Source organism: Melopsittacus undulatus, chromosome 3 (assembly GCF_012275295.1).
Source record: "Melopsittacus undulatus isolate bMelUnd1 chromosome 3, bMelUnd1.mat.Z, whole genome shotgun sequence".
In the NCBI taxonomy this organism is placed as follows: Eukaryota; Metazoa; Chordata; class Aves; order Psittaciformes; family Psittaculidae; genus Melopsittacus; species Melopsittacus undulatus.
The window spans coordinates 111,876,780-111,889,865 of record NC_047529.1 but is presented as its reverse complement, the minus strand read 5'-3'; the positions used below and the strand labels follow the sequence as shown (position 1 = coordinate 111,889,865).

Here is a 13,086-nt window from a genome sequence, read left to right as displayed (position 1 = left end):
TATAAATGTAATCTACGGAGGTTTTTCTTTAAAATGGCACTGTAACTAGTTTTAATATTAATTTATTACATTTGCAGAGATATAAAAAGAGCTATTTTCACATTTCTTCCATTTGCCAACTGTTCCTCAACAATGTGTGGATTCCATAGTAATTACAGCATTAGATGAAGATGTTAAAAAAATCTGCAAATTGACTATTTTTAATACTCTTTGCATACTACTGTAACATCAGGATTCCAGCCATTAGCACCAATTAATTTGTTCAGAATTAAACTGTAAAAGACATATTGAGCATGAAAAACTTCCCATAAAACCCAGGCAACAGCAGCATGTCCAGTTATTCTGGTATAGAGCCCAAATTTGATGGTTTAACAGGATTGGTTTAAAGATCAATATCCCACCTTACAGAATCAGAACAGCAAAGAATTCAGTGTCTTGTAATAACATATTTCAGAGGTTTACCACCCACCTATGACTTTAGAATGAGCATCTTACTTCTAGTTTGACCTCTGTTACTTTATCTGCCAGCACCCAGACCTGTATATTTGCCTGGCAGACAAAAACCCATCCTGCTCTCTTCAAACAGGTGCTCCTAACAGCAATCACATCACTTATCTTATTAAGCCACCCATCTTCCTGTCACTGTCAGCTGTCTTCCTCAGTGATTTCTTTCCCTTCTGGACAGCCACTAAAGGCATGGCATAGTGCTGAGCTAAGGGCAGGAGATCAGGAGTCCTAAGGAGAACCATCTCCTTGTATAAGAGATACCAACAGATAACCATGCTTTGTTTGGTTAGGTGGTTTTCAACTTAGTAATAATTTTATCTAGAAGATAATCTCATAAAAAGTCTGTATAAAACAACCATCTTTATCAACCACACTTTTGAACTTGGCAGAATACCAGTACCAAGCTTACTTGGCAAGAACAGATCTATATATAACCATGATGAGTGGTGGTAGATTACTGCCCTTTAAAATTGATGTATGGAGCTACTCATCAGCTTATCATTGGTTTTGTCTGAAAGGGGCAGGTCAGAGTTTGCCAAGACCCTGGTATCCCATTGTTCCCTTTCCTCACTAAGGAAACTATGTTCTTATTTAATAGAACAAAGGAAATTTTCATTCCTAAAACTGACCTTGAAAAGTGACCATCGGCATTCTGGAGGGGAGGAGCTACAAATTATCAGGAGCCATTGTCTTAAATCGACTTCTTTCCCAAATTCCATTTTCTCTGCAATGGTAAAGTCTCTACTGAACATACTAAAAATAACACCAGAGCAGAGTCTAACAAAGGGAATAATTCACTTCTCATGTCGCTCTAGCAAAAGCAAAGCATTGCCCTCTCTGGTTTCTGTGCCTGACAACAGAAGAACTGGAAACAGGATTAGGCAACTGGTCAATCCAGTCCATGTGTTTCTGGCAAAAACAAAACTGACCAAAAACCTGCAGATACACATTTTGGCTGGGTAGAGAAGTGCCCTGTTCACTGATGTTCTTGGGGAAAATCAATAGAAATTGATGTCACTGATTCAAGAAGGACTGTGGGAAGAGACTGGTCATGCCCATGCTGCATTTTCGCATGGAGGGTGTGTTGCCCCCTCCACCTCCATCCCACCAGGATGCTCTGTGGGCAGGCAGCACACACCCAGCCTGCCTGAGCATGTCCTGCAGCATGCAGACCCACTGGGACAGGTCCTGTAAGCTTCAGGAAGGACCATAGGTGGCTTATAGAAAAGTGAATGATGTTAAGGGAGCCTCAAGGCAGGGCAGATACACCTACAAAAATATGTATTTGGAAGGAAGCATTCATTGTAGCTCCACTGGGAGCACCCTACCTATGCAGCAATACCTTCAGTGTCACAACTTTCTTCCAACGCCCATTTTCACATAAAAATCCCAGACTGGTTTGGGTTGGAAGGGACCTTAAAGCTCATCCAGTTCCAACCCCTGCCACAGGCAGGGACACCTTCCACTAGACCAGGTTGCTCCAAGCCCCTGTGTCCAACCTGGCCTTGAACACTGCCAGGGATGGGGCAGCCACAGCTTCTCTGGGCACCCTGTGCCAGGGCCTCAGCACCCTCACAGGGAAGAATTTCTAATGTCTGACCTAAATATCCCATCAGTTTAAACCCACATCTGTCTGAGCTCTCTGTATATGCTTTCCTTATCAGTATCCTGTGTTTATATACATTCTGCAGAGTATATTACTTCAGACTTCCACTTTCCTAAAGCACTGAGCACCAGCAATGACCCTTTCATCATTAACCTTAACATCCATACTGTCTCTCCTCCCAGAGGACCAGACCCAAGGCTCATTTCGACAGAAGACAGTTACCACATTCACTTTACACAATGGCTTTGTGCAGTCTGGTGTTCCGCACTGCAGCTATACTGAAAGGACAATATATCCCTGCAAACTCAGGAAATAAGGATACTTATGACAATTTAACTTTGATCCCCCCCCACCTTTTCTTCCAAGGTTCAAGTCAGGTTTAGACAAGGGCTTCAGGGGCTCTGCATAACAAGTGCTGAGGCCGGTTTATTTCTTGAGTGAGATCTGTTCCACAGGCATTTCAAAGCAAGGCCAAGAGGCAGGACTGCTCTGCCACTGAAAAGCTGCAGGTGCCTGAAAGTTCCGGGATTTAGAAAAAGTGGAATATGCAGCTGGATCAGCAAGGAAATCCTTGCTGTCCAACTCTTGACAGTCAGCGCCTCTGGGGGAAGGCAGGTAGATTTGGAGCAGCTTAGGAGTGGAGAGCAGACAAATGGGTCCACTGTCATGGAACAGAGGCAAAGTCAAAGGGACGGAAATAGATGGTCACTGTATGGAAACCAAACTGCAACAAAAGCAAAGAAACAAAGAGATATGTAACCCTAAGCCCACAAGAGGGGCAGATCCTGAGGTCCTGCCTCAGATGAGCTTCCAGCGGGAGTCTGCCTGTATCTAAATGGAATAAAACCACCTCTAGGTTTGGCCTAGTGTAAGACACCAACAAAGATGCTTGAACCAACTCGCCCCGGGGAAGACAACGCTTGCCAATACCTCCACAGTCTCTCCCCTCCAGTCACAATTAGGCATCGCTTGCCCATGTTCAGTGAGGCAGCCCTGCACTTCCTACCCCAAGGCTGCAGGACGCGCGAGGGAGTCTCTGAGATGAGCCCTGGCATCCACCTCTTTCACACATCACACGTTCCCCTTCTGCGTGCTCCTCTTCGGCCATGCTGCCACCCCTCGCCCAGGGTGCTGGGAGGCTTAGAAAGGCAGATGTTTTCAGTCTCGGTGGGGTCTGGTTGCAGGGGCTTTGGAAGTTACAGGTACCTCAGTCCAGTGTTGTCTGGGATTCAATATTGCATTAAGTGGTGACACATTGTGGGCAGGTGGGATCTATTATTGCATTATGGAGGCTGCTGCTTCCCTGACCAGGCTATGTTTTGTGTGTGAAGCGGGCCCACACCTGCTGGAGCTGGGACCTGGAAATGCGGAGGACGGAAGGCATGAGTCTGTGGTTTCCTGCCGTGAGGGGCATGTGCCTGCGGTGGGGCATGCGCACGGGGCTGCTCTCCGCCGAACGGCTGCGCTGTATGAAAGTGCCACCAACGTGAGGGTAGTGTTCTGTCTCCAGGGTTGAGGAGGAGAAAACGGAGGACGCCAGTCTTCTCAGGGGGCTGTACCTCGGGAGGGAGTGCTGAGAAGGCCTGTCCTCCTCCAACTGAAAAAGACCAAGAAGAGTGGAGGAAAAGGTGTCAGGCAAAGACTTGACTCGCCCCTGGTTTGTGATGCGCATGCTGCGGACATCTTCGCTGGCGGATGAAAAATGCCTTTTTTTTGCCCTATGTGGGGCTCTACTTACTGCTCTGTGCCTAACACCTTCCCAGGGATCTGCCTCTGCAAGGGGCCTGCCTTGCTCTCCCCAGCCACGCGCAGACGCAAGTGACACCAGCGGTGTCAGCCTCTGCTAAGTCAGTCCCCTCCTCTGGCTCTTCAGGCCACATGCCTCACCTCTCTGTTCCTCTGGCATCACTCCGCTTGTCATTAGGCTACTCATACACTTGCACATAGGCAGCAAACCCACTCGGAAACCACGTGTACGAGAAAAGGTGAAACACCCCAGTGCTAATATGATTCTATCTATTTAAAAGTGAGGGATTCTCAGGGGCTCTTTCAATGGCTCTTATTAAAACTCGCTCCAGGGATTTGCAAAGGCAACTCTGGGGGCTCTTTGTTAGTGGACTTTCCTTTTCTCACGCTGCTGGCCTCCCGATACACTTTTACATCGAGTCCCTGCAGGGGGAGTGTTAACGCTTCCAGTCTGGAGGACAGGCAGCGGCTGGAAAGGCAGGCAGAGTATAGTTCTCCTTACAGTGAGAAATTCAAACCACAGGAGGAAATGAGGAGAAGATGCACTCTTAGGTCCCTTCTCAGCTTCTGTGATCCTGGGATGGCCAGGAGAGGGAGGAAAGTATACTTACAGAGGACAGCTTGTGCCAGGATGAGATCCCAGTCCCTACCTTCCCCTTACACACTGAATGGAAGAGAGAGGCATTACAGGAATGGCTTCAGATTGTTCACCCTGAAAACACTAAGCCCTTCCTCTGCTTTCTACCTCTGCTGTGAAACGAGGGCTTTCACAGCTGCCAACAACCTCAGCTTCCAAAACCAGGTCATTTTTCCTGGAATTACATTTTCCCTTTCAAATTCATTCCCTTCCTTGTACTGCTTTACTTTTCAGGAAGTCTCTGCAGGTTTCACAATGTAAGTGGCAGGTGTGAAAAGGCAGTATCGTATTTTCTTATGCCAGCACTGCTCTCCTTACCTTACTAGAGATGCTGCCCTTGCAAACGATACAAGAAAAAGACCTAAACCTCTTCCAGTCTCATCTCCTTCCTGTCACCTTCAATATCTCTGCAGTGCTTTGAGGAAGGTATCTTCATAAGCATCTGAGAACTACTTAGCTTGTGGTGGGCATTAGATGTGAAAAGGAATTATTCAGAGTCCTAAATGTGCTGCGTGTCACTGCACGGATCAGACTTTCAGATAATAATAATAATAATATAATGCTGTCACACAGAGTATTTGGGAGAGAAAAAGAGATTCTAGTCAGCAGCTCTGATTTCTCATAAAGACAACCATCTCTTCTTTGTGTAGACAGTGCTGACATTCACTCCTGGGTGTACTGGTTGGAGGCTGCTCAACTAAGCACACTGGGATTCTTATTATTACTTTTTCCTCCATGTTTGGGCTCAGCATGTTGTATGATTTCCGATGAATACATCATTCTTACATGGTAGAGATTTCTCAGATCAAAAAGGATCACTCCAACTACCCAGATGAACCTCCTTTACAGCACAGGACCAAGCACATTGCACCCCAGCAGCAAGCACACTTTGGTATTGCTGCCTCCTGGCTAAAGCTGAGGTTACAGACATACCACTTATCTTCACTGATGCTCTAATGCTTAAATTACACAGTCAGCACTGGAGATGCTGCCCCTTTATCCCCGTGCCATTGGCAGCAATCAGACTGGACCACCTTCCATCAGGTCTATTCTGTTCTGTTTGGACAGGACACTGCTCACGTGAAGGCCCAGAAAAATGTGATGTTGATAAAGCTCAATACATTTGAAAGTTATAAAATGTAATTAGGAATTTCTACTGAGCTTAAGGTTTTGATAGTTACGACCTATGTGTGTATACATGAACATATAAAATTAACAGACCTGATGAGACTTTTAAAATAGCACCTTTTTCCTGATCCTTTTTCCCCAACACAGGGATGGCCAGGGACTTTGAATCTGAAGAACATATGGCAGAGAGGCCACTCTACATACACCTTTCTCCATCATCTGGCAAGCTCTTCTCACACGGGGGGAAGCCAGAGGAGCTGAATGTCAAAGAATCACATCATCTACAACAGGTACCATGTAGAGCTCAAAGGGAATTACACCGAGTGAGGGGCAATGAGCCTGCCCCTCTTCTGCAAATGGAAATGCCCACCGAGAAATGGTCCCTCAGAACAGCTCACAGACGATGCTGTAGGAGGGAAAGGAAACCAAGACACACAGCACCTTTTTATACTTCACCTTTCCTGCTGCCTTCTTTTCTCAGCCCACCTCTTCTCTCAGGTTTATAGTCCTGGGGTTATAAACCTGAGAGCCTTCTGTGCTTTGCTTCTACCCACTGCTTGATGATTTCAGCACAGCTTTCCCTCCATCTGCCTCAGAGCCAGAGAAGATGTAGCTCCTGTCCTACCTCCTTGCTGTCTATAGGCACTCCAGCACTGACAAGGATTTCCCTCATCACTACTCCAGGGTTCAAACTATAACCTAGAGCAAGCCCTGCTCAGCTTTCAGTCCTCAGTCCAAATCCCACTTAGTTCCTGCAGGTAACAGGCCCAGGGCAACCCAGGTGTCTGCTCCATATCAATCAGAGAGGCAGAACAGATCATGCACAGAGCACTATAGCCCTGTCCTTGTCGTGGGGCAATCCTCTCCTGTGTCTCTTCCAAAGGAATAATCATCACCAATTCAAATCAACGGAGGAAGTGAACAGCATACGGGGGTCTCTGAAGTTGTCATTCCCTGACCTGAATCTAAATTTGAGCTTTAGAAATGACTGTATTTAGTTGAGCTGTACTGCTCCCAAAGGTAGCAGGCATTGTCACGACTATAGCATCCCTCAGGTGAGACAATAATGAGGTTCAGAGCACATGGGCACCCATGGGCTCAGCACCAGAACAGGGAATGTTTTCTTGGCTCAGTGAGGGTCTAAGCACAGTTTTCACAGAAACCAGTGATTCTGGGTAAAGCTGGCTCACAGGTGAAGCTCACCCAGGCAGCCTGTGCAATGGGCTGCTGCCTGTCTCTTGTCTTACCCACGGGGGTATTACCAACACAGGCCTTCCCACCAAGCATCCTTGTGTGATCTCTCAGCAAAGACACCCATGGTGGGGATGGGTCCCACCTGCTCCCTCTCAGGGTCAAGACATGGAGAATTAGAACAGTGAGTCCATTTGTAGCATTCCCTGGCTGTGGGGGGAAACAGGCTAACGCAGCACCAAGGGAGATTTTATAGAGTGAATCTAACTACCCAGCTAAGTTGGTAAGGAAATACATCAGTGCCTCTTCCTGCTGGAACCTCTACTAAAAGATGAATTCTTGGCTTTGGTAGACAGGACTGTAAGATGCTCTGAAACAGTGCAGAATATATCCAAGAATAGGTAAGGAAGAGTTAATATCATCTCCCACTACAACTTGTGGTTTTTATTGTGGTCAGGCATGTTTTAGGCAGGCAAGCCTCAAACCCTTTTGTACAGTGCCAACTGTGCTAGCAACAAGGGAGATCCTGAGTCAAGAAATACCTATGAGCACAGACCTACCGTCAGAAGTAATTGCTAAAATTCATCAATGTATGATGATTTATATTTCTTTCCAACAGAGAAGACAGCAGCAAGTTGCCATTCCTGCCAAGTGTCAGTGAATTTACTTAATGTCTTTAAGAACATGAACAGACTTAAATGATATTGCTATAAATTACCTCCATCAATAACAGCAATCCTATGTCATGATGAATATGTAAACAGAAGTGCAGGTTCAGTTGCTTTTTTCTCCTCGGTTTTAGCTATTCCTATAGCTCTATCTGCACATGAATGCATAAAGGCAAGCAGAGATTTATTAGTACATTCCTGACATACACACATCAAAGTGAACCCCAAGAGCTTTCTGAACAGCTTGCTGGGTGCACAGACAGAAGGGCTTGAACAGGATACAGTTTCATGACAGATCTATTCTCCTGTATCAGGGCTTCCCTTGGGGTCTGTGCTCCAACAGAGCTGCCTTCTTGTCAGCTTAAACTGGGAAATAACTAAGATGTAAGAAACTTTGGGTCAGAAATGTCCCCAGGCTATTCACTTCACTTGCCCACAGCATCATCTGATCATACTGTGCTCCCTCCTACACCCACAGTTTCAAGAGGACATGACCATCCCTCACACATGCACTACAATATATTTCTTCCAACAGGTTGAACAAACGTGAGCTCTACATGAGGATAACTTGGGGAGCTACAGGTTGTGCAGGCTAGAAAGGCCATGGAGCAAATCCTCTTGGAAACCATTTCCAAACATATGAAAGAGAAGGTGACTGACAGCAGTCAGCATGGAAATATGAAGACATGTCTATGGAGCCAGGCTGAGAGAGCTGGGCTTGTTCAGCCTGGAGAAGAGAAAGCTCTTTGAGCAGCTCCCAGTGCCTAAAGGGGCCAACAAGAAATCTTGTTGGAGAGGGGCTTTAGACAAGGGCCCATAGGGACAGGAAGGGCTTTAAGGGGAACAGCTTAAATTGAAGAGGGGAGATTTAGATGAGATCTTAGGAAGGAATTATTTACTACAAGGGAGGTGAGGCCCTGGCACAGGGTGCCCAGAGAAGCAGAAAGGCTGGAACCAGATGATCTTAAGGTCCTTTCCAACCCTAACCACTCTGCGATTCTATGAACTTACTGATGTCCCATCCAACTGTCCTTCCATCTCTGCTGTACCCAAGACTTCTGCTTTTCCTGTAGGCACCAAGTCCCTTTTCCTTTGAGAGTCAGCGACCAGTCATGTGGCAGCAAATGGAAAAACATGAATGTCACTGCAAAGCTGTGTACACAGAGGCAACTGAAGGATCCCGACATCAACAGAAGCACAACTAAATCCCAGCCAGCCAAAAAAGTCCACTGCTGGTAGTATGTACAAAGCTAGAAAGGAGAAACTAGAAGGTATTTCAGAACACAGCAGTTACAAAATGCACATCTGCTGGAGAACCAAGGCTGTCTAATGTATTAGCAGTGAGCCCCACAATCCCACTCATTCCCCTTTTTCTGCTTGATTTGTAAATATCCCTGTGCAGTGATAAGCAGCCTTCCTACTGCATCATACCCAACTCCCCCAGTCAGTTCACACAGCAGTGTTAGGTGCCATGGCTAAGAAGGCACCTCCAGCCTACTTCAGCTACACTAAATATGTCAGTGAAGTGGCTCTGCTGGTTCTTGCCACGTTCACTGCATCTTGCAGATCATCTTGCACTGACCAGCACTGTAAGTGTCCAGAGCAAATTCATACACACCCCCTCCCAAATCTCTGATCTTGCCTATGCAATCTCTAGATATCTGGATTATCCAGCATACTGACTTTATACAGCAAACACTTCCACCTAGGAACCTTGCCACTGGATGCAGTCTCCATGAGAAGTATGTACTCCTACTATTTCGTGCTTAGCAGGCCAGTCCCACTAGTGCTGCTGTCAGTATTTTTACCCTTCCTGTAAATGCTGCAGCCTCATACACACTAGCAAGCACAACAGGGAATGGGGGATGGAGTTACCCATCTTCCAGACTGCACAAACGCCTGCTGTAGATGGGTATCACTGTGTACATGACCTAAGACTCGCCTGCTCCTTGCTTCACTTGTGGATTCCATGTGCATGAGAGATCTTCTTTAACATACAAATACAAAAAGCCCTCAGGAGAACAATTTTGTTGTCTCTTGCAGTGGACACTCTGTGACAGCCTCCTTTTGAATGTCTGAGAAGTGACGATTAGATATGATAGAGGAACTCTGAACCTAAAAGTATACCGTGTTTTTAAACTACCTCCCACTAAAAACTGAACTTCTTTGTACCACAGATGACCACAAGAGAAAAATAAAAGGCAAAGCTGGAAGAAACAAAAAGCCCTCTACAACTATCTGGAAAAAAGACAGCAGGTCAAGACCATTTCTGTGAGTAAATACCTGGTAATGGCAATGCCAGTCACTGAAGTAAGGTTGATGGGATGTGTGTGCTGGTTAATCTGAGCTTTATTAGGTATTTAGAAGAAAGTTTCATTTCAGGGAGTTCTTGTGTTATCTGTGTTGCTGCAGGCCTGCCCAGTGCTGATGGACAATTAGATTAGAGGGCATTCTCTTGCCACACACTGCTGTTGCTGATGAGAAACTATGTGGAGATTTACTAGCAATACCTCCATAGAACTAAACAGTTATTAGCACTGTGGGAGAGCAATAAGAGAACTGATTAAAGATACCCACAACCACAACAGTGCTCTCCTCTTGTCCCTGTGCCAGAATGGCTTAAAGATCTTGGTAACAGCGTGTCCTCAGTAGGGGACAACGGTACTAGCTATAGGGAGCACTTCTAAGGTGTTCACAACATTTTCAAGCACTGTCAGAAAGAGTTTCACAGGAGCATCCATGCTTGGAATCACAAACTTCTCCAGCACAGCTGAGGTCTCCTAAGATGACAATATGCTAGGCAACAAGATACAGACCCAGGGATCTTACCTGTCTCTGAGGACCAGTAGGTTCAGATTCTCGTCTCCTTTGTCGGATAGCTGGTGCTGAATGTAGGGGGGAGTGGGCTGGGCTTCCTGTCTGCTGTTCGTGTTTACTGTCAGATACTGTTTGAGAAGGTCCTTCATGTCTGTGGGAACTGTCCTCCTCAGTCACAGGCTGCATACCCCGACTTCGCCCATCGTGCGTCTTCGGCCTGACAGCAGCATCTGCCCCCAGGCGCCTTCTCTCCTCACCATCTTCAATTGGTCTTAGTTCCTCAGGCTCCTCATCTGTGGTCCCAGAGGTGCTTGGCTCAGCACCCGGGTGGAAGTCCTTCAGCTCTGTCTCCTTATCAATGATAACCCACTCCTTGCTGTCAAAGTCCTCCTCCTCTGCAAGTGGCACTGAGCGGAAAGCATTGCTGAGGGCTTCATGTTCCACCGAAGCAGACACATCCATCCGACCACTTGCCTGCCGGTCAGCCTGCCCAGTATCAATGGACAGCATTTGGGCTGGCTGGGAGGAGCACACGAGCCGTGATGGAGAGCCAGGTAAATCCATTCGAGATCTAAAGACAGAACATGAAGCCATTAAAAATACATTGGGTTTGTGTTAAAGTTAGGGATCATAAGAGCTGTATAGTCCTTCTCACACATTTCTTGGTATGCTTCAAAAATATAAGCTTAAGTGAAAGTATTTCTTTAGAACCTACGATGCATAAGGGTATTTGCCCTAAAGTGCTTCCCTATGACAGCCAGTTTGGAATCTCCCTTCCTTGTAGATGACAGAAGCTGCGGCTGCCCCATCCCTGGTAGTGTTCAAGGTCAGGTTGGACGGAGCTTGAAGCAACCTGCTCTAGTGGAAGGTGTCCCTGCCCGTGGCAGGGGTTGGAACTGGATGAGCTTTAAGATCCCTTCCACCCCAACCATTCTATGATTCTATATACTAAATCTACTGTCTGACTTAACAGTGTCTCTGTTGACCTGCTATGACCTCTTCAACTGCACCATGTTGTCTCTGTAGTGGCCACTGAGGCACTTGTCTTTCTGCTCTACAGTGTTATGATCCGTGCTTCCCATTTGGCCTGCACCTGCTTTACTTCCCTATCCCAGAGGCCAGCAGCTTGCTGCACAAACCAGTGTCTGCTGTCCAGCAAAAGACAGCTGCAGTGTGCTTTATGAAAGGATTTCAACAAGGACCATGCAGGAGCCTTGCGGACTCTTCTGGCAAAAATATTCCATGTGTGAGAAAGCATGAGGAGCAACAGGAAAGTGAGGGACCATTGGGTGAGGGTTGCTAAGCAAAGCTGGCATCTTTAACAATGTGGAAGGCCAGAGCCAAGACAGAAAGAATGACAAGAAATATGGGAATATTTGTTATAAAGAAAGAGGAATTAGACAAGGAGGTGAACCAAAGGGTGATACAGAGGAAGCTGTAAGTAAAAACAAAGCCATCTGATGGGTCTGAAAGAAGTGGGGCTGCATTTGTCGAAGTCTTACAAATATATCATTGTGAATAGGGAACACTACATATGCAAAGAACGCAAAATGACCTATTCTGTGTGTGTGAAGAACGGGATTTTAAAGAGCTGTTGCTAAAAGAAATGAATAAACTCTGGATTCAGCCAATGTCTTCATCTGTTCTGCAGCAGAAGAGAGGCTCCTGGAGTGGAAGAATGTCCCAGTGCTGGGATTCAGGTCTGTGTTGTGAAAAGGCACAACCACAATAAAGGGAAGCCTGTGTGGCAGAGGGAGGCTGTATTTGCATCATGCTTGGTGCAGGCTACTTGGAAGATGAAAACGTATTTTGATTTTAAAAACAGGAGCTAAAGGAAGAAAACAGGAGAGAAGGACGTGTTTTGGAGAGCACACATTTTCTATATTAAGCTAGCATGATGCTGAGTAGACAAGGAAGAGTGGGAGAAATAAAGGAAGGACTTAAAAGCTATTCATATATATATATATATATATATATATATATATATATTCAGTCAATATACAGGACTAGCGTCACTGACTATTATAAATGGCTTTCTTCCCTTCCTATTTTAAATGGCCTTTCTTCTGAGCAAGAAAAGGAAGAGGTAGCAAGACCCAAGACTTATTATTTAAACCCTGAATTATTAATAGCAACACAATCAATCTTTCCTGACTTACAGAGAAGCATTACAGCTTCCCACAGCCACCCAGGATAAACCACTATGTAACAGACTAGGGTAGTGCTAGAGGCACATCTTCTCTCTAGTTCTTTTTGATCCTCCTTCATTGCCAGCTACTGTCTCCTTGGGGCTTTTTCTCTTGTCTGAAGTGACAGCCTGTCTCTGAGAAGAAGACCTGTCTCTCCTCTATCTTTTCTACAGGGGCCATTTTACCAGTACATCCTGCAACCACAGCCCATGCCCTGGACTTCCAATGGGAGGAGGGAGACAGAGTAACAAAGGGCGTAAAGGGAGTTACCAGCACCAAGTGCTTTTATCTTGTAACACATCTCCAGCACACAGTACTTTAAAAGCTTCTTTCGCTAAGCTTGTTTCTTTGTTTCTTTGCTGTGGATCTGAGAGAAGGTATTCCCATGGCCCTCAAAACCTGGGTGTACTGTGTACTTTTCACATGCAGGTAAGTACAATGCTACATGCTGAAGAATGAATACTATTAACACTGTTACTGGAAAATAATGAAACCCACCAGATCAGGATCTGCCAGCTAGCTCCCAGAATACGTGTGTCCCTGTACATACCCTAACAAGATCTGGTTTTCCCTCCAATCTCAGGCCACCCAAAAGCT

General features: G+C 45.9%; 1 protein-coding gene across 2 annotated transcripts in view; it reads right to left on the bottom strand.

Annotated features, from left to right (window-relative positions):
- The window catches only part of TTBK1 (tau tubulin kinase 1), a 73,169-nt gene that overhangs the window by 17,931 nt on the left and 42,152 nt on the right, over window positions 1-13,086 (bottom strand). Inside the window, exons 13-14 of one of the 2 annotated variants that reach the window (XM_034060863.1) lie at window positions 10,313-10,871; window positions 3,673-3,696 (exon numbers count right to left, since the gene is read on the bottom strand). In XM_034060863.1, the coding sequence (XP_033916754.1) occupies window positions 3,673-3,696; window positions 10,313-10,871 (583 nt within the window). The remainder of the gene's footprint in view (window positions 1-3,672; window positions 3,697-10,312; window positions 10,872-13,086) is intronic. The other variant, XM_034060864.1, reaches the window with a different exon arrangement.